Raw genomic sequence first — 24,659 nt, 5'->3', positions numbered from 1 at the left:
TGATAATCATACAAGAGGTTTTATTGACTATAGTGCAGGCTACACCATGAAGAAGAAACAGTTATTTAAAAACACCACAGACCCTTACATAGCAAAGCTTAAGAAATAAATTAAGACCCCAATCGGGCTGTGCCAGGGAGGATGGGCCTCACTCGCTTCGGTCCTTGGGCTCACGGTATTTCCACTGGATGTAGTCGAAGATGTCCTTCTCACTGTCCACGGGCAGGGGCTCCCCAGCAACGCCTGCAAGGAGGGACCAGAGCCTTCCTCACCAGCCAGTCCTGGAGCTCAGTTACAGAGGGGCCGGGACTGAGAGCTGAACAGGACTCGCTTTCAGAGGGAAAAGAAAACAGTCCACAAGCGACATAAAAAGACCTCCCTCAAGAGCTCCTGTTCCCACCCTTTGAAGTGACCCTACTCCACGACTCTCCTCTCAGCTGGATCTCCCCTGTACCAGGGAAAGACTCCAGGGAGTTCTCTGCAACTCAGCACATGGGCCCTGGACCAACAGTACTGGCACTGCCCGGCAGCTTGCTAGCAGGGCCGCAGTTCTGCCAAGCCCACTGAAGTGAAACCTGCATTTAGTGAGGGCCCCACGTGGTCTGTACACACGTTGACATGTGAGAAGCACAGCCCTACTTTACAGCTTTAGGACAAAAAGACAAAATTTTCATTCTCCTAGAAGATAACAGTAAACAGTGAAGTAGCTCAGTTGTGTCTGACTCTTTGCAACCCCGTGGACTGTAGCCTACCAGGCTCCTCTGTCCACGGGATTCTCCAGGCAAGAATACTGGAGTGGGTTGCCATTTCTTTCTCTAAGGGGTCTTCCTGACCCAGGGATCAAACCCGGGTCTCCCACATTGCAGGCAGACGCTTTAACCACTGAGCCACCAGGGAAGCCCCTGGATAACAGTAAACCACGTAATAAATATATTGTGAAATGTTCACAAGATCTATTAAAAACAGATTAAGCAATTCTTACCCTTTAAACTTTATAAGTTTGGAGTCAAACCTACCAAGTTTGGCCTGACAGTGAAAGGAATAACACCTGAGTTTGTCAGAAATCTTGGAGGTACATTTAAGAAAACAAAAATCCTTTAGATCAATAAGAGTTTTTTCTTTTTTTACTGACCATGGAAGTAGAAAGAATTTAATCCATTCTAACACAGAAAATAACTAAATCTTGTCATCATGAGCTGAGGGCCTGGGAACACCTAAGGAGCAAAGCTTTCTTTGTTGCCTGAGGGACTAACAATACTAAAGAAACTACAATTAACTGCCATGGTTACATACAGGCTCTTTAGAAAAACCAAAGTTGCCAAACCAAAATATCCAGATGACTGGGATTATCTCCGATGCAGACACAAATACTCACCAGTGACGCCCAAGGGACGAATTGTGTATTCATTGATTGTGAAGCCTTTTTCTAGGGCATGAGCTCTCATATTCTTATTGAAAATATCACTCCCAGTGAAATAGAGGACACCGCAGTAATACTGGTCCTTGGGTATCAACCTAAACAAAATAAACAATCAAGCAATCCTTTACTACGCATTTTAAACTTAGCAAAAACAGGACTCATAATCAGTAAGGCACAATACAAGCCTGTGCAGTCCAATAACCTGAAGAGGAGATCATCACCAGGACCATTTAAATGCAGTTAGCTCAGGCTTCAGTAAACTACGCTCGGCAAGCGGTGTGGACAAACCCAAAGGTGTCTCAGGACCACCTTCCCCAGCGGGATCCACCTCATGCTGTGGAAGGCACCCTATCGAGAGGCAAATCCAGAGACAACAAAGCAGATTACGTGGACAGTGTTATTCTTTACATACTTTCAGGCCAAACACTGTCTATTGCAGGGACATATGGCACTTCAGGGGCTTCCCAGGGGGCGCTAGTGGCAAAGAATCCACCTGCCAATGCAGGAGATCTAAGAGACAGGGGTCAGGAAGATCCCCTGAAGAAATGGCAACCCACTCCAGTATTCTTGCCTGGAGAATCCCACAGACAGAGGAGCCTGGTGGGCTACAGTCCACAGGGCCACAAAGAGTTGGACATGACTGAAATGACTCAGCAGCAGCATGGGACTACAGAATGAAAAGGGATCCTGGATATTTATGCAAATTCCAAGATATAGAGAGGGAGGGGGGAAAAGGAGAAAAGAAAGAAGTTAATAGGTCAGCAACAAATTTTGAGCAATACCTGATATCAATTCTCCTGTGTGGATATTCCTTTTCATTGTGTTTACTGGGAAGCTGGCAAACACCCTAAAATGGATATTTAAAATAATGTTTGAAGATTTTTTTTTTAAACTTAAGGCTTAATTCTAATCAAATACTGTTAAGTGTGAAGTTACTTTTGCTTTAAATGGAGGTGGTTTTAGAACTGTGAAGATCTGTAACTTAACTTTTCTATGCTCTATATGTTATCACCCCCTTTGTACTGTAATACTTCATGATTACTAAAGAACCACAGGAAACAGCAGATGATGGATGGTTCATCTGGCTTTTTTGTGACTCTAAACAAGAAAATAATCAAGGAAAGCATGGAAGACAGAGACCAGAACAAACAGAAAAAAGCAACTTGGAAGAAACAATGATTATTCAGAGAGACAAAAACACACACAAAAGCTATCAGTAATCTTCTCAGATTACAGATATTTTATCCATGATACAAGGACAGAATTCTACAGAAAACTCTAGGAAAAGATTTAAATCAAAATTAAAAATATGATAGAAGAATTTGAAGTTGAAGATATCTTCCAGAAATTTGAGAAGACAGAGAAAGTACAATTAAGAAGAAAATTAAAAGATAGAGGACCGTTTTATTCCTTCTCTACAGGGGTGTTTTCATTATACTTCTGCAGTTTTAAAACAACAATTATCAAGGTCTGTTTTGTTATCTTTTCCTTTCCCAGAAAAATGTGGAAAGTTTATGGGCTGGGCAACAACCCATATGTAAGATATGTAAAAAAGAAAAACATCGCCATTTTTCAAATTTAAAGCTTCAAACGCCACATTCCGAGAAAAACACACAAGTTACAGGCTTCCGGTTCTGAAGGGCAGTCAAGCTGGTACACACGTCACTAAATGTCGTACGTTTCACTCAGCAACACATAAAAATCAAAATCTAAAATGGTTATTTTCTCTAGCAACTCCTCTGGCTGAGAGATTAATGAATCCTGTTTATCTTCAAATATGAAACCTACCTTCTGAGGCACTAACAAGTTCCAACTCAACCTTCAGAAGGAATTACCATGAGGCATTACCTTGCGGATATGGAGGTTTGAGCGCCATAGGCAGTGATCCTGCTATTTGTCACATCAGTAACAGGATTTCATCTAACAGCTTTGTTCCTTTCCTCAAGGCTAAATTTTATTTCCTGCACTTTTTCTGAAGTGCTTGTGTTAAAGAATTTCTCTGTATTACTGTAAATTCTTTATTAGAGTGAGTGGATTAGTTTTGTTTGGCATTTTGATGAGGTAGTTTCGCTGACTGTCCGAAATAAAGTCTCTTCCATTCCTCTAGTGTGACCAAGGTTTCTTCTATTGTCCCCTGAATCCTCACTGTGATCACAGAAAATCATCTTCTGAGGCCAAACCTGCACAAAAATGCTAAAATCCGAGTGGTACTCATCTATATAAAAAGGTATCTAAATGCAGAGGAAATTGGTTTTTCTTCCAAATGTTATTTTATTCACAGGAAGAATAGTTGAATTAACTAAAGACCATGAGTCCACAAGAAGATCTGGAATAACTCTGACTTTCCTAAGGTTTGATTACTATTAGTTTAAAGGAATTCATGTTTTAAAAATAACTTTAAAAACACAGAGAAGGTTGTATCTTTCAAACTATTTAGTCAGTGATTATAGCAACAAGATATTCTGAAATCAACTGGATCGATATAGAGTGGAGTTTATTCTACTTCATAAGGTGATTCATTTTGCAGCCAATTTCCTTTCAGAAATCCAGAGATCTTAAAACTTCTTTGGTGATCTTCACTAATGTTCTGTGCCCAGAGTCACTGCCCTGACTCCTGCCTGCCTGTCTCTCCCCTCAGAGATCTGCTGGGCTAACTCCCTCACCTCAAGCCTCTCCCCAGCTGTCATCTCAGTGAGGCCATCCTATTTAATACCTTTTCTTGAACTCCCTAGTTGGTACTGGTGGTAAAGAACCCCCCTGCCAATGCAGGAGATGTAAGAGACCTGGGTTTGATTCCTGGGTCCGGAAGATCCCCTGGAGGAGGGCAGGGCAACCCACTCTAGTATTCTTGCCTGAAGTATCCCGTGGAGAGAGGGGCCTGGTGGGCTACAGTCCATGGGGTTGCAAAGAGTCCAACACGACTGAAGTGACTGAGCACACACTTTTAACCTACCATGCAACTTACCTACTTAATATATTCACTACTTAATATATTAAGTACTACCTACTTAACATATTCATATTGTTGACAAGCAGTCCCTTCCACGCCCCTCAAATGCAAGTACCACTTAAATTCACTGATCTATCTCATGCTCCTGGGGCAGAGCATAAAACACTGCGATGCTAAACACCGTATTTGGTGAATTGACTGAATACAGCCTTTCATTTGACCGATACCCCTTCTCCCCACTTTGTTCTTGGACAGCACCATCCTCTCTGTCCATCCCTTCTGTTCCCCAATTTAATACCTTCTAGACTACTGCCTTCCTCTCACCGATCTATTTCCAAACAGAAACACACTCTTTTTACATTATTATTATATATTATCCTAGTATAACACTCTATACAACTCTTTAAAAGATTCAGTATCTTCAAAAGATATTTGTACAGACCCTTCAAAGTTTCCACGTGTATGACCTAAATCTAACCCACGTGAGAGTCCTTTGACAGAGGGCAAGGACGTCATTTTACAGGTAAGAAAAGGAAAGACGCGCAGGAGGAGAGCAACTTGCCAGCACTGCTCAAGGCACTGCAGTGGAGCCCAGACCTCACGCCTCTGTGCCCAGACCTGCTCACTGCAACGCAACACGCCCACCCCCACCCCCGTCTCTGCCACCAGGCCAGGTCACTTCTTACTGCCTCCAAAACAAAACGAGCTGAAAGCTGACCTGCAGTGCTTCTCATCCTGACAAACATGAACAGCAAATGTCAAGACAGCAGGCTCACAGGTGGCCTTTTCTAAGCTTCAGTAAATACATGAAGCACATGTATGATGCCCAAACTTTATACACAAACCCACTTAGATGGATGCTTTTGCCAGAACAAAAAGGCCTTAGTCTCTGGATCTTACAGTCTATTAAAGTCTTCTGTACTTCAAAAGCAAACCAAAAACTGCTTTCTTATCTCTTAACCTGTTTTCTTCTGGGAATCGGTTTGGGAGGATTCCCTTTCTAGCAAGATCTGTACATGTGTTGCCAGGTACATACAAGGACGGGAAGGCAAGAGAGAGCCAAGATTCCCACCGCTCCAGCCTGTACCCCAGGATGGGGGAGTGGCCCTGCCTCTCACACAGCACAGGTTCTGTAAAGGCTGAACTGGCTGACTCTGCAGCATCACTGGGGTTTGGCTGCCCACGACCTTCCTAGCAAAGGATGCTCTTCTCTGAGAAGCTACTAGGAATTCCACTACCATCAGCAGCTCTCAGCATTCATGCACGTGGCTGCCCGCCTCCCTTTGCGGGTTGCCCCCAGCCCACCAGCTTGTACTCTGTCCTTGTATTCTTGCTGGCCAGATGACCACAGCCTCCGCTGGCCTTCCCTCTGGGTCTCTCTGGGCACAGCAGAAAGCTGTTCAGACTGTAAAAAAATGCTTCTGCTTTTTTCAGTTGAATAAACACCTTCCTGGTGGCTAATTCTGAAAACAGCTGGTGTAGTTCCCCAGGAGACAGCTCACTGCCTTTCACAACATGACTACTGCAGGAAGACAGTCAGGCCACAAGAGTTCCCAGAATATGCTCAGGCATGCCAGGACACTTTCTTACTACTTAAAAACAAAACAAAACAAAAAAACCCCAAACTTGTCTCGCATGTATTATTTTTAGAATTTTATCTGACTGAATGTTCTTTAAATATAAGCTGTGCACATTCATTTTGAGGGAATTAAAGACAAGCCAAATTCCAAAGAATGTTCACAGGGCACATACAAACCCTATTTTTATTAATATCTTGGGTGGATACACTTTTGGACACAGAGCTCAAAACCTGACAGACTCAGGAGAATCAATAAAAATTTAATTTCCTAAAACTGATTAGGATTTTTATTTTTACCTTTCCCAAAGTTCTTTTGAAACTATTGATAAAGTTTGGCCAACTTAGACAATATACTCTCATAGCCCATTAAAATCACCATGCCGCACTTAACGACATTCTCTGCACAGGTGATTAAATTACACGAGATGGACCACGTGTAAGCGTGTGGTTCCACGGCACAGAGCACATTCACACGGTGTGACCATCACCACCATTCATCTCCAGAACTTCATCACCGTCTGCAACTGATACCCTGTCCCCACGGAACACTCACTCCTGTCTCCCTGCCACCCTGCCCAGGCCCTGGCAACCACGCTCTAGTTTCTAAATGACGTGGTGTTTCAATGTTCTGTCTCAACCATCTTCTTCTACTTTCAGCTAAGACTGTCAGATCTGCACGCTGAGCCTCTTGCTAATTTTAGCCTATCCACGCCCCAGAAGTACAGGCTCCTTCCTTTCAGTTGCACATCTCACGAAAAGGGGAGCATGGAGAAGAGACGGTCCACATGCTCTATTTAAGGGAGCAACAGACAAAGGTGGCTTGTTACCTGAGCCCTAAGATTTCTACTTGCCTCCAGTTTCTACACAGGACCGTTTATTCATCTGTTTTTGACCCATCGGCCATTTGTCCTGAGTGCTTGAGCCCTGATCCCCCAGGAAGACCACAGGGCGGCACGGTCCGCAGCAGTGGGCTTCTCAGCGATGCTCTGCGGGTGCCGCTCCCCTACCCACCGCCTCACACTGTGCGGCTCTTCCCCTGGACTTTCCATCACTGAGCCTGACTGCCTTCTTTCTTTCGAGCTGTCACAGATAATGCTCTTCAGACAATTCTAATCTCACTTATTAATAGATTTTGAGTCAAAGAATATTTGCTATTTTAGGGAAAAAAAAATATAATGTGTCAAAGTCATTATGGATATTTTTAAAAAAGCAGATTATGCCTAATTACCTATTCCATTATCCTGATGAGGGTGAAAGAAAATAGTGAAAAAGCTGGCTTAAGAATCAGTATTCCAAAAACTAAGATCATGGCATCTGGTCCCATCACTTCATGGCAAATAGATGAGGAAAAAGTGGACACAGTGGCAGATACTATTTTCTTGGTTACTATGGATGGTAACTGCAGCCATGAAATTAAAAGACGTTTGCCCCTTGGAAGAAAAGCTATGACAAACCTAGACAGTACATTAAAAAGCAGAGACATTACTTTGCTGACAAAGGTCTGTATAGTTAAAGTTATGGTTTTTCCAGTAGCCATGTATGGATTTGAGAATTGGACCATGAAGAAGGCTGAGCACTGAAGAACTGATGCTTTCTAACTGTGGTTCTGGAGAAGACTCTTGAAAGCCCCTTGGACTGCAAGGAGATCCAACCAGTCAATCCTAAAGGAAATCAACCCTGAATACTCTTTGAAAGGACAGATGCTGAAGCTGAAGCTCCAACACTTTGGCCACCTGATGTGAAGAGCTGACTCACTGGAAAACACCCTGATGCTGGGAAAGATTGAAGGCAGGAGAAGAGGGTGACAGAGGATGAGATGGCTGGGTGGTATCAGTGACTCAATGGACATGATTTTGAGCAAAATACAGGAGATGGTGAAGGACAGGGAAGCCTTGGTGTGGGCAGACCACAGGGCTTCAAAGAGTCACAACTTAGTGACTGAACCACCACCACCGCCTATTCCAATGGCACAAGTTATTTACGAATGGGGCATGCTGAACAAACTCTTCACTAGAATATTCTCAGGTTAGAGAGCATGTCCCCTCTAAGGACCAGGGTGCCCTATTTACCGACAGACACTAAGCTACAGTGAGGTCACTCTCAGAACAGTTACTTGTTTTTCAAAGGTGTTAACTCAAGTGAGTACTCACCATGAACTTTGTTTCACCCTTTGACAGAGTGTCTGTAATAAAACAGACCTTTTGTAACTGCTCCACAACACGATGCAACAGCTTGGGCTGTAGAATCATAATCAGGGATAAGAAAAAAAAAGCAATTACTCTCTTAGAGCAAGAAAGCATTTTTAACATGAGATTTCTGATGCTCTCTGCATAAATGCCTAGTTTTCCTATGCTCTGACTACTTTTTCTTCTAACAGAAAATTCACCTTATCAAATGAAACCACTGCTTTTCATGAATACCATGACACCTCCAAACAGACATCATTTGTCTTTACCTGTTTCATAAACAAAGTTACCTGCTTATCTTTAAAAGGTATATATTCCAAGATAAAAAACATTTGCCTTCATGGGTCTTCTAACAGAGGTGAAGTTTCTTAATACAGTATTTCTAATAGCAAAATACTTCTACGTTAAAGCCTGAATATTATACTGGATATTTCTAAAGTATCTATGCTAGGCAATAAATAATTCTGGAAGTATCTTACTAAATTTCATCTCTTTCAAATAGTAAGCAGTTCTGTCAGTTCTCTGTGGAAAAACAATACACATTCCTTTCAACAATTTACTTATTGCCTTTCACAGAATTCAACCAGTACAAAGTGATTCAACTGACTTTCAGAAAGATTAAAACAAAAACTCATTCTGAAAATACCCAACTATCTCTTAGAAAATGATATTCATTGCTGTAAGGACTGATCACCTTTGCCTACAAGTTCTGAGGTACCTGTTTGGCTGACTCAGAAGTAAAGCTTGGATGGGTGAGAAGGACATCCATGTCACCACTGGATTCTGCACCTATAACAGCAAAAAACAGGTACGGAGTTTCCCTTGTGAATGTATCAGTGAGGCACATATTGAACTGAGGTGATGACACATAGAAGACTCTTACTTCTTACTGCTTAACTTTCTATTTCACTGTGTTTCACACTCAGAATTAGTTAAAAGACTTCAACTTTCTGTCCAAGTATTCAGGTTTATTGATGTAAACACCAGAATCTCAGATAACGACAGTAACTGACATTAGATATGCATTGTATACAATTAGTTATAAGTTATTAAAAATGCAACTAAGAAACTACTCAATAATGATGATAAAAACAATATTTAAATATAGCTTTAAATACATCTATGAACACTAAATAAATATCTAAGACTCTCAAACAATATAACTCTGTATTAATCAGAAAATTCACTTCAATTCATACGAATGCATTCATTTAAAGAATATCGGTAACCATTACTACTATGATATCATAGATAAGAATGCTAGACGATCTGAGCAGCTGCCCAGAGAATCTCTGACAGCCTATTACCACTTCCTAACCAAAACTCTAGAGGTGGCCACAGATTTAGTCAGACATCTATTCCAAAATTTATATAAAGTTTCTCAATTTCAACTTTGTAAGATAACAGGGGTAAAATAGGTTGGACCATAAAGAAGGCTGAGCACCAAACAATTGATGCTTTTGAACCATGGTGTTTGAAAAGACTCTTGAGAGTCCTTTGGACTGCAAGGAGATCAAACCAGTCAATCCTAGAGGAAATTAGTCCTGAATATTCATTGGAAGGACTGATGCTGAAGCTGAAACTCCAATACTTTGGCCACCTGATGCGTAGAGCGGACTCATTAGAAAAGATCCTGATGCTGGTAAAGACTGAAGGCAGGAGGAGAAGGCGATGATAGAGGATGAGATAACTAGATGGCATCACCGATTCAAGGGACGTGAGTTTGAGCAAGCTCTGGAAGCTGGTGAAGGACAGGGAAGCCTGGTGTGCTGCAGTCCATGGGGTCACAAAGAGTTAGACACAACTGATCAAAAATAACAATTTAAAATTTTAGGTTACCCTTCCAAAATGCTGGATTAAGTGGTTCTTACTTTGCTCATATTCACATAGTAAATCAAGATCTAAAGAACCTGGTTGTTTTGAGAACTGGTTTTAAACTGGTGTTCCTGAGACATTAAACTTTGATTCATTATAGAAAACTTTGAAAATTAAAGTAAAACAAGAAGCAAAAAACCTACCCACAGCTTCACTAGCATCTGGCCAGACAACAACTACTAGTATTTAATATACCTAAAATTATGTTATGTGAGTGCTAAGTCACTGCAGTTGTGTCCGACTCCTTGTGACCCTATGGACTGACTGCAGCCTGCCCTCCTCTGTCCATGGGATTCTCCAGGTAAGAATACTGGAGTGGATTGCCCTGCCCTCCTCCAGGGGATCTTCCTGACTCAGGGATCAAACGCGTGTTTCTTATGTCTCTTGCACTGGCAGGCAGGTTCTCTATTATAATAAAATTATTTTATAAATTTTATTAAAACTGGTCATCAAAAACGCCCATGCTGAACTTCCCCAGTGGTCCAGGGGTTAAAAGTTCACCTGCCAATGCAAGGGACGAGGGTTTGATCCCGGTCTGGGAAGATCCCACAGGCCACAGGACAACTTAGCCCGCGTGCTACAACTACTGAGCCTGCAGGCCTAGAGCCCATGCTCTGCAACAAGAGAAACCACTGCTCACCACCAAGAAAGCCGCAACTACAGAAAGCCACGTGCAGCAATGAAGACCCAACGCAGCCCAAAAGCCAAAACAGCAGAAAAAACAAACCCATCCTATCAAAATCAGGATGAACTTCCTCTAATTTACTCATATATTCCCATTTATAAACAAACTTAGCTAAAACTATGAGGTCTTAGCAAATCTATGAAGTAACGGAAATTACACCTTTTTAATGCATGTTTTTTGTATACATTAGCAACTTTAACATCAAGGCATGAATAACCTAAGATTAGGAAGTATGTTACCTCTTCTGAAACTGCCGCAGACTGTAGCAATGTATTCAGAATCCACTTTTTTAACTTCACTTAGTACAATATCCTAATAGAAGAAAAATTAAGTTAGTATTCTAAAAATGGCTTTTCACCAAGAGACATTCTCAATTCTAATTAAAGAATATAATGCAGGGCACTCTTACTTGCATTTGTAACATTTCTTCACGCGGAATTCTTTTCTCAAAGTCCTCAAAATATCTACAAAGACAGAATAAGTATACAAAAGATTTTTTGTAAAATTTAAATCTTAACATTAAACTGTTTACCTTATTGAGCATCTTTACACAAGCAGATGTTTAAAAAATCAAGACTAAAATTCATTAGGAAGAGCAAAATTGGGGGGGGCGGTATGAGGAAAGGTCTACTCCTTAACTTGGACCAATCCTTAAGTGCCACACTTAGTGATATTGCAGATATTCCATTCAAACTTATTTTAAATAAACTTCACATTTCAAGAGTAAATAAATATATTTAAGTTTAGTATGCATCCAAGTTAGACTGCTCCCTACTGGCAAATTCAGGGATTGCAATTTACTGCTTTTAAATCCTGAAAAATACTTGTATAAATATTTTAAAATATGATCCTACAATATGGATGAACTGAGACAACATTTGGTGAAAGTCAGTCACAAAAGACCAAATACTATATTATTTCATTTACATGAAATATCCAGAATAGCCAAAAATATAGAAACAGAAAGTAGAATAGTGGTTGCCAGGCGCTAGGGGAAGGAAGGGCAGCTGGGGAGAAATGGGGAGTGACCACTAATGGGTTTGGGCTTTTCTGGGGATAATGAAAATGCTCTAAAATTGAATATAGTGATGGTTGTACAACTCTGGCAATACACTTAAAAAACTCATTGACTTATATACTTTTAAGTGGGAAAATTATATGGTATATGAAATAGTATTTCAGTAACATTATTAAAACATTGCTGTTGTTCAGTCACTAAGTTGTGTCTGACTCTTTGCGACCCCATGGACCCCAGGCTCGTCTGTCCATGGGATTTTCCAGGCAAAAATAACTGAGTGAGTTGTGAGTGGGTTGCCAACTCCTTCTCCAGGAGATCTTTGCGGACCAGGGATCAAATCCACTTCTTCTGCACTGGCAGGCAGATTCTTTAGCACTGAGTCTTATCTTAGTATTAAATAACATCCAAGAATGATAAACAAACTGTTCAAAACCAATTCTCACAACAAGCAAGTTCTTCAGAAGATGTCCATTTACTATATAAGTGCAAAGAGAGTGGGAACCACACCATCCTGATGTCTCACTGATTTGAAGTTTTGGAAGGTCAGGATAAATTTTCAAATACTGTGCTAAGGCATTATCAGGCAAGTTCAGAAAGTTATTAGGACTGAATGGCCCACAAGACAATACAAGATCAGAGGAGATACAAGCTTATGGGTAAATATAGCTAATGCACTATGTGCTGTAAATAGTTAGAAGAGGGGGGAGGGTCTGTATTTCGCATGTGACAAAAGAAATTACCCATGCTGACAGATGACATATCTACTAGTTATTCCAGTTCTGTTATTTAGGTGTTTGGGTTTTTTTCCTACTCCTTTTTTAAAAAATTAAGCTTTTCACGGTCATGGCCCCTTCTCATATAGACTAAAATTCTTGAGAGCTACACTGAACCTGTTTGTATCCTAACCTCACGCCAAGTGCAGTGCTTTCAACAATGTATGCAAGAAATAAACACCCTGACTGACTGACGCCCTCCATTCTGTGTATTCTAAGAGGAAGTTCTCAGCCAAAGTCAAGGGAATGAGGGAACCCCCCCAAACACACACACCACGTGTAAATACAGGGATACGCTCTACAGGAGTATACAACAACCTTAACGTTTCTGAATAGTAAAATGATTTGTGTTTAGCTAAATCTGAAAACTTATGCAGTACAGAAGAATGGCTATAATTTTTTTTACTTTTACACTTCAAGTGTCAAAAGAAAATTTGCTATCTTACTTTAGCCCAATTCGTTGATGATGGTTCAATTTATCTTCATTTTTTCTGAGATCTGTATAGAAGATAAATAAAGTTAAGGTGCTAATTTCTGGGGAAAAAACATTTTCCAATTTTGGGGGGAAAAATGCTAAATTCAGTGATCCTTTCTTCAAAGGACTACCTAGAGAAACACACTGTAATGACTTTGAAAAGACAATGAAAAAAACTTTCAGATACTAAGGACTTGATGAAGGTGACTTCAAGTCAATGTAGTAAAACCTAACAGTTGATTTCATAATCATTTTTATTTACTGAGTCAAAATTTCAATTATAGTTATATCAAACAGTACAGAAAACATATCAAGATCATATAAAATTTCACTGAGTATAGCAGAAAGCAGCCTTGTAAGGACCTTCTATTGTTGTTCAGTAGCTAAGTTGGGTCCAACTCTTCGACTCCATGGACTATAGCCTGAAAGGTTCCTTTGTTCATGGGGTTTTTCTGGCAAGAATACTGGAGTGGGTTGTATTTCTTCCTCCAGGGAATCTTCCTGGACCAGGAATTGAACCCATGTCTCCTGCACTGGCAGGCGGATTCTTTACCACTGAGCCACCAGTGGTGGCCATCACCCTTCTAAGGACTTATATCGCTTAATTCATGATTAACAGCAGCTGCAGAAGTTCATTCATACTGTTCTCTGTTCATCCACTCGTCCAGTGAATTAACATCCTTTGTGTACTGACTTGTGCAGCCACTGTGCTAAACCCTCTGTTGAAAGGAGAGGTGTCACTGTCATTTTCAATCAGGAAACTGTCGAGTCTGAGGCTGGGCGGCCCCTCCATGGGCAGAAGCACAGGCGCGAGCTGGTGGAGGACGGCAGGTAAGGCTGCCTCAGAGGCGGTCCCATGGCCGCCCCTGGGCTGTCCTGGGGCTGTGGGGAAGAATCTGCCTGCCAACGCAGGAGACACGGGTTCAATCACTGAGTCAGGAGACCCCTGGAGAAGAAAATGGTCACCCACGCCAGTATTCCTGCCTGGGAAATCCCGTGGACAGAGAAGCCCGGGGCTACAATAATGAGGTTGCAAAGAGTGCGGCACAGCTCACCCACTCAACAACAACAACAAAACGGTCACCTCATGTTCCCAAATTCTCCCTGGAGGTACAAAATGGAGAAAGACAAGCACCTTTATGACACACTGAGCACGAAATACTTATCATAGTTCTGTGCACACAAAAACAATTAAGTATATGACTGAAAATGCAATAGAAATACTGAGTTTGTTATATGTATCGAGAGAGATCCAACAGCTATTACATTACATATCTGTGAACAGTGAAATAATCGAAAACCATCACTGTAGATCCTCGACACTCCCAAGGGATGCAACTGAATACCTAAGAGGAATAAACTCTTGGCCTCTTTAACCAATATTTTACTCAGATAAACGATATATGCCACACGCAGAAAAGCACTAACCCTCCATGAGATGCAGGTATAGAACAAGTTCACTCTTAGCTATGAGAGTCACACAAATTCTTAATAGTATGACTAATTAGTCATACCTTTTAAGAGTCAGTTATTATTTTTAGGTACCAAGCACTTTGCTAAGTTTTTACAGACATTACTGCATTAAATCACATGAGATACTATGAAACTGTTTTGTAGCTGAGAACCTGAAGCATCACAGTCATCTATTCTAAGAAACTGGTGGAAACTGGATGCAATCCCAGGTCAGTCTCCAAAATTTCTGTCCACCTAATAATTAGGGTTGCTTATAAATAGTTGAGCCCACATATATTAATGCCCAAATACCACAGATGGGCTGTAATGAATCAATATAGTACATACCCTTGAAAGCATGAAGAGATAGATTATATTTAAAAGATTGCTATATTAGGTTTAAGGAAAATGTTTTACAATTACTTGACTTCTATTTTTATCACTTCTTTGAAAGCAAAAATTCCTTCAATAAGAATTATAAGCCTCTTAACAGAATTTTTCTCAATATACATGACTTGGCTTTTAGGCTGAATGTACAGAATTTCAACGGTCTAAAATTCTATTAAAGGAACAAAAGCAATTTAAATCATCTAAAAATCTGCAAATGAAGTTACTCTCTTTGAACCAAGACACCACCTCTTGCTCTTCTTGATTTTCTTCTGAATTATAGACCACAACACAGTTAAAATCAGAATATAAACTACACTTTACATCTATTCTTTATCGTATAGTTAAAAAGAAAATCTTATCATTTATATCTCCCTGCAGTAGGATATGACAACCTACTCCAGTATTCTTGCCTGGAAAATTCCATGGACAGAGGAACCTGGCAGGCTGCAGTTCATGAGGTTGCAGAGTCAGACAGGACTGAGGATTGAGTATGCACATCATTCGTATCTACTAACTGAGAAAGGTTTCTTTTCAAGTTTCAGTTTCTGAGAGCATCACCGGTCCTTCAGAACCATATCTGACCTGAAATTAGTGACCAACTGTACAGACTCACCTTCTAATGTCTTAATTCCTTCATCTACAAACTTCCTTGCAGCAGATGGACTACAAAGAAAGAAAAATATCATCTCAATGTCAAGTGAAACTCAGGATCCTCATAACAAATAACCAGTAATGTCGTCTCTTGTCAAACATAAAAGTTACTGGTGAGCTAAAAAAGACCCGCTAAACTATTGTGTGGTTACTTTGTGAAAGTCGCTCCATCGTGTCCGACTCTTAGCCCCATGGACTATACAGCCTGTGGAATCCTCCCTGTCAGAATACTAGAGTGGGTAGCCGTTCCCTTCTCCAGGAGATCTTCCCAACCTAGGGATCAAATCCAGGTCTCCCGCATTGCAGTCGGATTTTTCACCAGCTGAGCCATCAAGGAAACCCAAGAATACTGGAGTGAGTAGCCTATCCTTTCTCCAGGGGGTCTTCCCGACCCAGGAATTGAACTGGAGTCTCCTGCACTGCAGGTGGATTCTTTACCAGCTGAGCTACCAGGGAAGCCCAAAAGCCCAAAGTGGTTACTTTGGCAATGTTCAAATCCTTGAAGCCTTAATCCAGGAAGACAGTTGTGAACTTAGACATGAAAAAGATGTCCAAGCAGCTAGGTGTCATAATGCCTATGTACTTTACTCATAAACCAGACATACAGGCCCTTGAAAACTATTCATTCTAGCAAATGAGATTTAATAAGGGCTTATTAAAGATACTCCAGGTGCTGAAACGACTGCAGGAATAAGACAAGTAAGGGCTCTGCTCTTACCTATTGACACTCCAGTGGGTAGAGAGAGACAATAAATAGATACATAAACAAAGAAAATACCAGGTAGATGAATTGGAATAGGGTACTATGACAGAGTGGCCGGTCTTCTTTAGACTGGGTGATGAGGGAAGGCCTCTCAGATGATAAATAAACTGAGATTTCAATGATAAAGAGCCTTGGTACAGAAACTGTGTGGCACAGAAACTAATATTCATATCAGGAAGGCAACATGGCACAGAAATAATATATCTGAATTGAAAGCCCAGAGACCTAGGTTCTGATTCTGACCCTGCCACAGCTACCTCGGTTTCTGTACTCAGTTTTCTTGACTGGAAAGAGAACAATGTAACAGATGCTCTGTAAAACAAACGCTAACATTTTATATTGATCATTGTTTTGGAGCCCCAAAGAGTTATGCTCCTTTTCTATATACTAGGTTTAGGAACTTGATATCTTTTAAAATAACTTTTACCGAAAACGTTGCCATTAAGAAACAATCACCATATAGGGTTATCGTTACCATCTTTCTAAAGTCCATATATATGTGTTAGTATACTGTAATGGTCTTTATCTTTCTGGCTTACTTCGCTCTGTATAATGGGCTCCAGTTTCATCCATCTCATTAGAACTGATTCAAATGAATTCTTTTTAATGGCTGAGTAATATTCCATGGTGTATATGTAGCACAGCTTCCTCATCCATTCGTCTGCTGATGGGCATCTGGGTTGCTTCCATGTCCTGGCTATTATAAACAGTGCTGTGATGAACACTGGGGTGCACGTGTCTCTTTCAGATCTGGTTTCCTTGGTGTGTATGCCCAGAAGTGGGATTGCTGGGTCATATGGCAGTTCTATTTCCAGCTTTTTAAGAAATCTCCACACTGTTTTCCATAGTGGCTGTACTAATTTGCATTCCCACCAACAGTGTAAGAGGGTTCCCTTTTCTCCACACCCTCTCCAGCATTTATTGCTTGTAGACTTTTGGATAGCAGCCATCCTGACTGGCGTAAAAGAGACTCAGATGTAAAGAACAGACTTGTGGACTCTGGGAGAAGGCGAGGGTGGGATGTTTCAAGAGAACAGTATTGAAACATGTATATTATCTAGGGTGAAACAGATCACCAGCCCAGGTTGGGTACATGAGACAAGTGCTCCAGCCTAGTGCACTGGGAAGGGATCGGGTGGAGAGGGAGGTGGGAGGGGGGACTGGGATGGGGAATACATGTAAATCCATGGCTAATCCATTTCAATGTATAACAAAAACTACTGTAATGATGTAAAGTAATTAGCCTCCAACTAATAAAAAAAAAAAAAAAAAGAAACAATCACCATATACCTACGCTTCAATCTATCAAGACAACAGTTACGCAAAGTGCTGCAGTCCTAACATTTTGGTGTTAATCTTTACTCTGTTGAGTATCAAATTTAAGATAAAGGTGCCTCCATTAAAAAATGACTGCTTGCTCCAAACTCATATGCACTGTGCTACAGGAAAGAAAAAAAAAAGCATTTTAAATGTTTAAGATAAATATGACCAGAGAGGCAGAAGAGACATAATCTGGAGTAATAATATGCCCACAGAACAAGTGCTAACAGAGCTCAGAGAAGGAAAGACGATTTCTGGCTGGAGCCTCAAACTAGATTCATCAGGGAGCTGATGAATGGGGGCCTTGAATGGTGCTCTTCAAGTCGAGGCAGCAACTGAAGAACCAGCTTCAAACATGTAAAGTGTGGAAGAGGGAAGTACGTGGACAAAGGCACAGAGGCAGAAAGGTACAGCTTTGAAAGGGAAACAGGAACTTCTTCAGTTCGGCTGACACACAAAAACTTAAACCAACCCTATGACTGTATCTGCTTAAAAAAGAATTCTTACCCAATGCCACTAACTCGAGTCAGGAAATTGATGGATGAACTCGTATCATCCTGCCGAATCTTAAAGGGGAAAAAAAAAAAGTTTAACAATGACTTAGGAATGCTTTGAAGACTCAAACGATCTTATTAGAAATACACTAGTCTGCTAAGAGACTTATTAAGGGCCATTACATTTGCCTGGATAACCCACGCAGAAGTATTCATGTACAAACTCAGTGGTTACAAGTGAGTAAGAAAGCAGATGAAGATAGCTCATTTCTCATTCATCCAGTATTTTTTAAAGGTTTATTCATAAAAGACCAGAAGTAATACAATTACATATCAGAGTAAAACAAAACCATAAAAAATGCTTGGGAGGATTTAAGGATACAAACTCTAAAACATAACAATCACTCAGTCTAAGTTTATAATCTCCCTTCTAACTGGTAATGAAAATAAAGAAATAATTCTATTACAGAGGCAAACAGTCTCTTAAATGTCACATAAAATAAGCGAACATTTTAGAGGAGAGATATTTAAAACTTAAAACACAGGACACTTAGAGAGCCATGAACTGTCCTTCCTTAACCTACGGAGTCTCAAGGAGGGGATGATTGCACCTCCTCTGCAACGGTGCTACAGGATAGCTGTCATAATTATCAAACAAACAAATAAGCAAAAATTTTACCTTTTCCAGTTTACGCAATTTTCCAGTAGCTAAAAACTCATCAATTTTTTCAGCAATTTTTGTTCCTACTCCAGGCTACATAGAAAATAAAAAATACAAAAGTCACATAAATATAATGCTTACCAAATCACTAGAAGATAAAGTAAAAAATGAGAAATGAAAAACCAATGACCACTACATGATCATTCTTCAAAGGACACAGGTAATTGAGCACCAGTAAAAAATATATATATATTCTCCCAAAGACAAAATGCTTAAATGACTGCCAAAAGAAAAGCCCTAATGAGACAATTCTAAATGACTCTTGTTTTTTAAAAAATTAACTTTTGTTGTAGAAAAATTAGAAACTACAAAGTTGAATAAAGAAAAATACTAGTATCATTTGTTAATTTCATCACTCTGAAAATTAAAATAAACTATAATCTTCCCACTTAACATCTGCTATATACTGACTTTTTTGCAGTCAGTATATACATATACATTCATATACATACATAGACATGCAAAGTTATCTGTATATGTATATAAACAAGCGTATATACATGTATGTATATATACCTTCCTTTTTCTTACAAAAATAGAATCACACTGCTTTGTAAAGTGTTTTGACTTAAAAATACATCATGAACAAATTTATGTACCAATAAATAAATATAACTACAACCACTTTAATGACTTCATGGTGTATCACTGTACGAATGTATCATCATTTACTTAAAAATGCCCTGTAGGAGAACATTTGAATGGCTGAATTTCTGATATTACAACAATGCTGTTGTGGACTTCCTCTGGAACAGAGGAAGCTTTCTCAAGCTTCTGCATACCCCAGCACCACCTGGGGAATGTGTTAAAACACAGCATGCCATGTCCCGACCTAGAGTTTCTGATGCAGCAGACTGCATTTCTAATGAGTTCTATATTCTTAATTGATTTAATGTTTAAATAAGTGTCCAAAGACCACTGAATGCATAGTCAAGATCTGAAAATAGCAAATATAGGTAGGAGTGAATAAAAGAAGTAGAACAAAAAGGGGAAACTGCTTGCGTTTCTCATCTCTTAAAGCAAAAGATACATACAGATCTGAAGCAATTTTGGCCTAAGCTACTTTCTAAATCTAACATTAAGGAACAAAAGGCAAAACTCTCATTCTGGAAATATCAAGTTTCTAGATAACTGAGAAGCACTCACATGCGCCAGAGAGTAGGTCTGTGCTTTTTAAATTGACAGTGAAAATTCAGTCTTATGCAAAAGGAATTTTGGATATTTCTACATTTTTGTTAGAGATATACCATGGGCTCAGATTTGGGATGAGATGCATCAGAACTTGTCAAAAGTTTGCCTCTAACAAATGAGCAGGCTACCTGCAATTACCATAAAGAAAGAAATTCAGTGGTGATAAGAGGGAAGCAGAAGTGGTAAAACTGGGTCAGTTCACTAAGAGAGAAACTCAGAATTAAAGTCTAAGGTACTTAAAACTTGTTAGGCTAGCCTGTTTGGGGAGGATTTACCGAAGTTGAGAACTGTTAATGGCACAAAGGATTTAAAACCCCTGAGCGTAACTTGTGAGTAATAAATGAAAGGTGAACATGTGACACATAATTAATGTGGATCTGTCACTCAATCATAAGATGCGTAAGATTGATGGTAATGTTATAACTCTGAAAAGTGAAAATAAAAGAGCAGTTATAGGCTCTTATGAGAAAATTAAGGACAGTCAGATACTAATACCTAAATTCTAGAGGGCTTTTGTGAAACCTACACAGGTAGGTAAAGAATAAAATAAGGTGGCAACTTCTCAAAAAGTCATGCCAGTTTGACATTTTTAACAACAAATGCATAAGATACGGTCCTTAATCTTGAGGAACTTAGAAACTTTTATCAATAGGAAGACTTCCCTAAGATATTCTTAGCAATGTTAATGCAAATTAACAAGAGATGCAGGTGACGCTACTAGAAACTGTGACACTGCCAGCATACTGGGCTTCACGGAAATTACAGAGAACAGGGCTAAATGCCATACTATGCAAAGGGGCTTAATCATGAGCTTATCACTAGCAAGTAAGAGCTCCTTGGAAACAGTAACTCTAACTCACATAAATCCCTGTACGGGGGATCAGAAGGAATGGCGAGTGAGCAGATATGCTAGTCCCAATCTGTTACCACACTCTTCTTAAGGACTAACTCTCAAGCTGAAAATCAATGTGAAAATGAACACACATGTACATGGCAAAGTAAAAGAAAACTGTAATTACATATATTAAAAAACTTTTTAACCCACCCCCTCCTCCAATAAACACACTTGGAGCTTGAGAAAGTATGCTTGAGATAGCATTAATATTATTCCAAGAAAGCAGTGAAATTTGCCTGCCTGGGTCAAGGGCAGTTTCGGAGGCAAATTTTGTCTTGTGGGGAACCACCAAACTGGTACACGGGTGAACTCTTCGACCAACTTACTCACTAAACTTACCAGTTTCTTTGCTTCCGCTCCACTCTTTATTTTGTGTGGGTACTTTGCTATCACAGATGCTGCTTTTCTACAAGGGGAAAAAAAAGGAAAACCAATTAGAAATCCAGTGAGGTAGTTAATTTTTCTTATACATACAAGCAAATAAGCAGCTTAAACTTTCACCAAGATAACTAATTTCCCACATCTGTGTAAAACTTAAAAAACTCAATGAGCTGACAGATCACCCACATCTCTAACTTTTAGAAGTATTCTGAAGATCCTCACATTTGAGAATAACACAAATTTAATCGTATATGTAAAACTAGGGTGATTTAGGAAACCAGTAGTCTTTCCCTTTGGGGATTAAATGGAAAACATCATCGAGCCTTTTTTTTAAAATAGCTGTGCTGTTCTGTGTATAGTTGCTCAGTCATGTCTGACTCTATACGTACATATATACAATTATATGCCATGTGCTAAGTCACTCAGCTGTGTCTGACTCTTTGTGACCCCATGGACTATAGTCCACCAGGCTCCTATGTCCATGGGGATTCTCCAGGCAAGAATACTGGAGTGGGTTGCCATGCCCTCTTTCAGGGGATCTTCTCAACCCAGGAATTGAACCCAGGTCTCCTACATTGCAGGCAGATTCTTTACCGTCTGAGTCACCAGAAGTGAAGCGAAGTGAAAGTCGCTCAGTTGTGTCCGACTCTTTGCGACCCCATGGACTACACAGTCCATGGAATTCTCCAGGCCAGAAACCTGGAGTGGGTAGCCTTTCCCTTCTCCAGGAGATCTTCCCAACCCAGGGATCAAACCCAGGTCTCCCGCATAGCAGGTGATTTCTTTACCAGCTGAGCCACCAGGGAAGCCCTTAAAATAGCTAGTTTTTAGAAACTGTTCATAATAATCTTTCATAAAAAATGTGCAGCTAGTAATATTCAAACTACTACATATGAAACTGGCTTATGGATGGTTATTTTAAAATTCATGGCTTAAAACTGTATTCCCGTGTCCAGGTAGGTACCAGTTGTTTTTTCATCACTCTCGTTTCAGAGCACTGACTTGTGATCCTTGCCATCTCTACACATACCCCGTTCAGTAACCTGGTGACAGACGGGGTCCACCCTGGGAGCCCACTGATGGCATCCTGTCTGTAATTTCAATGCTAAATGTAGGTGAGCACTGATGCCCGTACAGAGCAGCACTTCCAAGTCTGAAGCATAAACACTAGAGAGTCCTTGGACCTTAGTTTTTCATTCTGTTCTAGCACATGTAACCTTTAGACCTGGATTTCTTCTGACTTCTCTATTAGCATATTACTGATAATGAGTCTGGAAAGGTAGGTTGAGTGCAATCTATAGAGGAAATTGTTTCAACAAAGGCAAGTAGTTCCACATAATTGGCACTATGACACAAAGCCTGAAAGGGAAGAAGGGTTAAATTGTGAAAGGTCTTTTGTATGCCTGATGCTCTGGGGCTTTATTAAAGGAAAGAGAAAATATTTAATTATTTAATGTGGGAGAATGACAAGATCAGATAACTATTTTCAAGAGAATACTTTGGCCACATCAAAAGAAACATGTATGGGGAACTGGGGGGGTGGGGAGGAGCCTTCAGGGGTGTAAGGCATCACCTGCTTTTCCAGACTTATTTCCCACTCAGACTATATCCCATAAACAAACTGAATTACTGACTCCCTAGAAAATGAAATACCCCTCATGTCTCAATGCCGTGGCTCATTTTGTTTCCTTTCTCTAGAGAGTTCCTTTTCTCACTTATCTCCCACTTTGGGCTCCTTCAAGACCAAACACCTCCTCTCTGAACCTGCTAAGACTCAAACAGAATATAGGGTTGGATATCTCTCTAATTTTCAGATTATCAAATGTGTGGACTACAGTACAATTACTTTACCTAGAAATTCATAAGAGGTAAAGAAAGGGAGTGTAAACAGTTTTTAGTTATGTTGAGTGGGAAGGAAAGGAGGAAGATGAGTTTAGTTTTGAAAGGGTAGAGACAAAGGTAACACAGGCTTGAAAACCTGGAGAAAACTTCTGTGAACACAGATTTGGAGTCATGGTCTGGTATTCAAAGCCAAGAATGGTAAGACTGCCAACTACAGAACTGAGAAAAAAGGGCTAAGGGCATTAAAAGGTAAGAAAGAACAGAAGGTTGTGCCATCATGGAAGTCACGGTGAACGTCACTGAGAGTTCAGTAAGATGAGATGTGGGTGAGAGGCTTTCAGAGAAACGGCAGGAAGGAAATTACACTGCAATGAGATAAGGAATGGCTGGGGATGCAGAAAACCAGACAAGGAACACAGATTATTCAAGGTTAACTGTAAAGTGGAGAAAAGAGAAAGGTGCTAGCTCAAGGGCTGAGGAAAGTGAGAAAGACTGCTTTGTTGTTCTTAAGAGTTGAGGGACTGGACATGCTTCCAGGTTAAGGGTGCAGAAGTAGATGGATGGGGCATTAATGGCTGGGATAAGGGCCCTGGTGAAATGGACTAGGATGGGATGCAAAAAGTGACAGAATACCCACTGACCGACCAGATGGAAACATTCCCTTGATCCACATCCATTTCACAACACAGGCCTCACTGTCTTTCATTAGGGCTTGAAATCAAACTGCATTTTCAGTAATTCATATTTGTTGATGGGGAAAAGGACGTATTAGCCTATTTTCAATCAGAACAGGGAACCAATCAAAACGGATCCTACAGAGCTCTGCCAATTCTCCCAGAAATATAGCAGGAAAGTGCCGCCAGAGTCAATACCCTCAGTTCTTGCTTTTTTTTTTTTTTTTCCTCCTTATGCAGATGGTTCAAATGTCCACGGGGACCCTCAGTCCCATCAACTGCCACACATCCCAGAACGCATGCTACTAGACAATGCTTGCACCGTCCCACCTGTAGGCATTGTATTTGTGGATAGCCTGGTTCACGTTCTTCTCAAAGTTTGCGAGTTCTGAAAAGGCAACAAGAGGTCCGGGTGAACAAGAGCCACGAGTAAACAAACAAGAACCGAGTTTCCTGGAAGGAGGCGTTAACAACCTCTTAAGGCACCAGTGATCCCCCGCGGGCACACCAGCTCAAGGCAGCCCAAGAGCGACTCGAGGGTCCCCAGCAGCGCTGACAACCGGCCATCGGCGGCGAAGCGAAGGTCGGCACTGAAGACCCCGCGCTGCGGGCGGCCGGCTCGTCCTGGGCTGTCAGGACAGCAGGGGAGGTAGGGAAGGCGGCGGGGAGGCAGCAAAGGAGAAAGACGGCGGCGCCCGCCGGACTAACCTGTGAGCATGTCGGTGATGCCCCCATTGAGAGTCTCCTGCGGCGCCTTCCGTTTGCTCATGGCGGCCCGCGCCCGAGGACCACGGAGAGCTCACCGCCCAGGACTGCCCCTTCCCCCAGCTCTGAGGACACGCCGGGACTCGCCGAGGGGGCAGGACCAGCCCAGCGGCGGCGAAGCCAGCGCGACCGGCTGAACAATGGCCTCCTCTGACAGGG

At 40.8% G+C, this 24,659-nt stretch overlaps 1 protein-coding gene across 2 annotated transcripts; it reads right to left on the bottom strand.

Moving 5' to 3' along the window:
- POLB (DNA polymerase beta) lies at positions 1-24,597 on the bottom strand. Of its 2 annotated transcripts, XM_020881344.2 has the most exons (14): positions 24,444-24,597; positions 24,066-24,123; positions 21,178-21,244; positions 18,711-18,785; positions 18,045-18,103; positions 15,417-15,466; positions 12,933-12,984; positions 11,105-11,159; positions 10,935-11,007; positions 8,854-8,924; positions 8,100-8,186; positions 2,203-2,267; positions 1,376-1,515; positions 1-243 (listed from the first exon to the last, which is right to left on the bottom strand). In XM_020881344.2, the coding sequence occupies exons 1-14, from the start codon at positions 24,502-24,504 to the stop codon at positions 149-151; spliced, it is 1,008 nt and encodes a 335-aa protein (XP_020737003.1). In that variant the 5' UTR covers positions 24,505-24,597; the 3' UTR covers positions 1-148. The 2 variants fall into 2 exon arrangements, with proteins under 2 accessions (XP_020737003.1, XP_020737005.1); XM_020881346.2 differs by lacking the exon at positions 1,376-1,515.
- Between the last annotated feature and the right edge of the window lie 62 nt (positions 24,598-24,659).

The sequence above is a fragment of the Odocoileus virginianus genome, chromosome 32 (assembly GCF_023699985.2).
Source record: "Odocoileus virginianus isolate 20LAN1187 ecotype Illinois chromosome 32, Ovbor_1.2, whole genome shotgun sequence".
In the NCBI taxonomy this organism is placed as follows: domain Eukaryota; kingdom Metazoa; phylum Chordata; class Mammalia; order Artiodactyla; family Cervidae; genus Odocoileus; species Odocoileus virginianus.
This window is presented reverse-complemented; position numbering and strand designations above follow the sequence as displayed.

Coding starts and splice junctions, on each gene's coding strand:
- POLB (XM_020881344.2), bottom strand. CDS start 24,504: ATGAGCAAACGGAAGGCGCCGCAGGAGACTCTCAATGGGGGCATCACC. Junction 15,467..18,044: donor ACTCGAGTTAGTGGCATTGG/GTAAGAATTCTT, acceptor CTTTCTTTGTAG/TCCATCTGCTGCAAGGAAGT. Junction 12,985..15,416: donor AGGAATTAAGACATTAGAAG/GTGAGTCTGTAC, acceptor TCTTCTATACAG/ATCTCAGAAAAAATGAAGAT.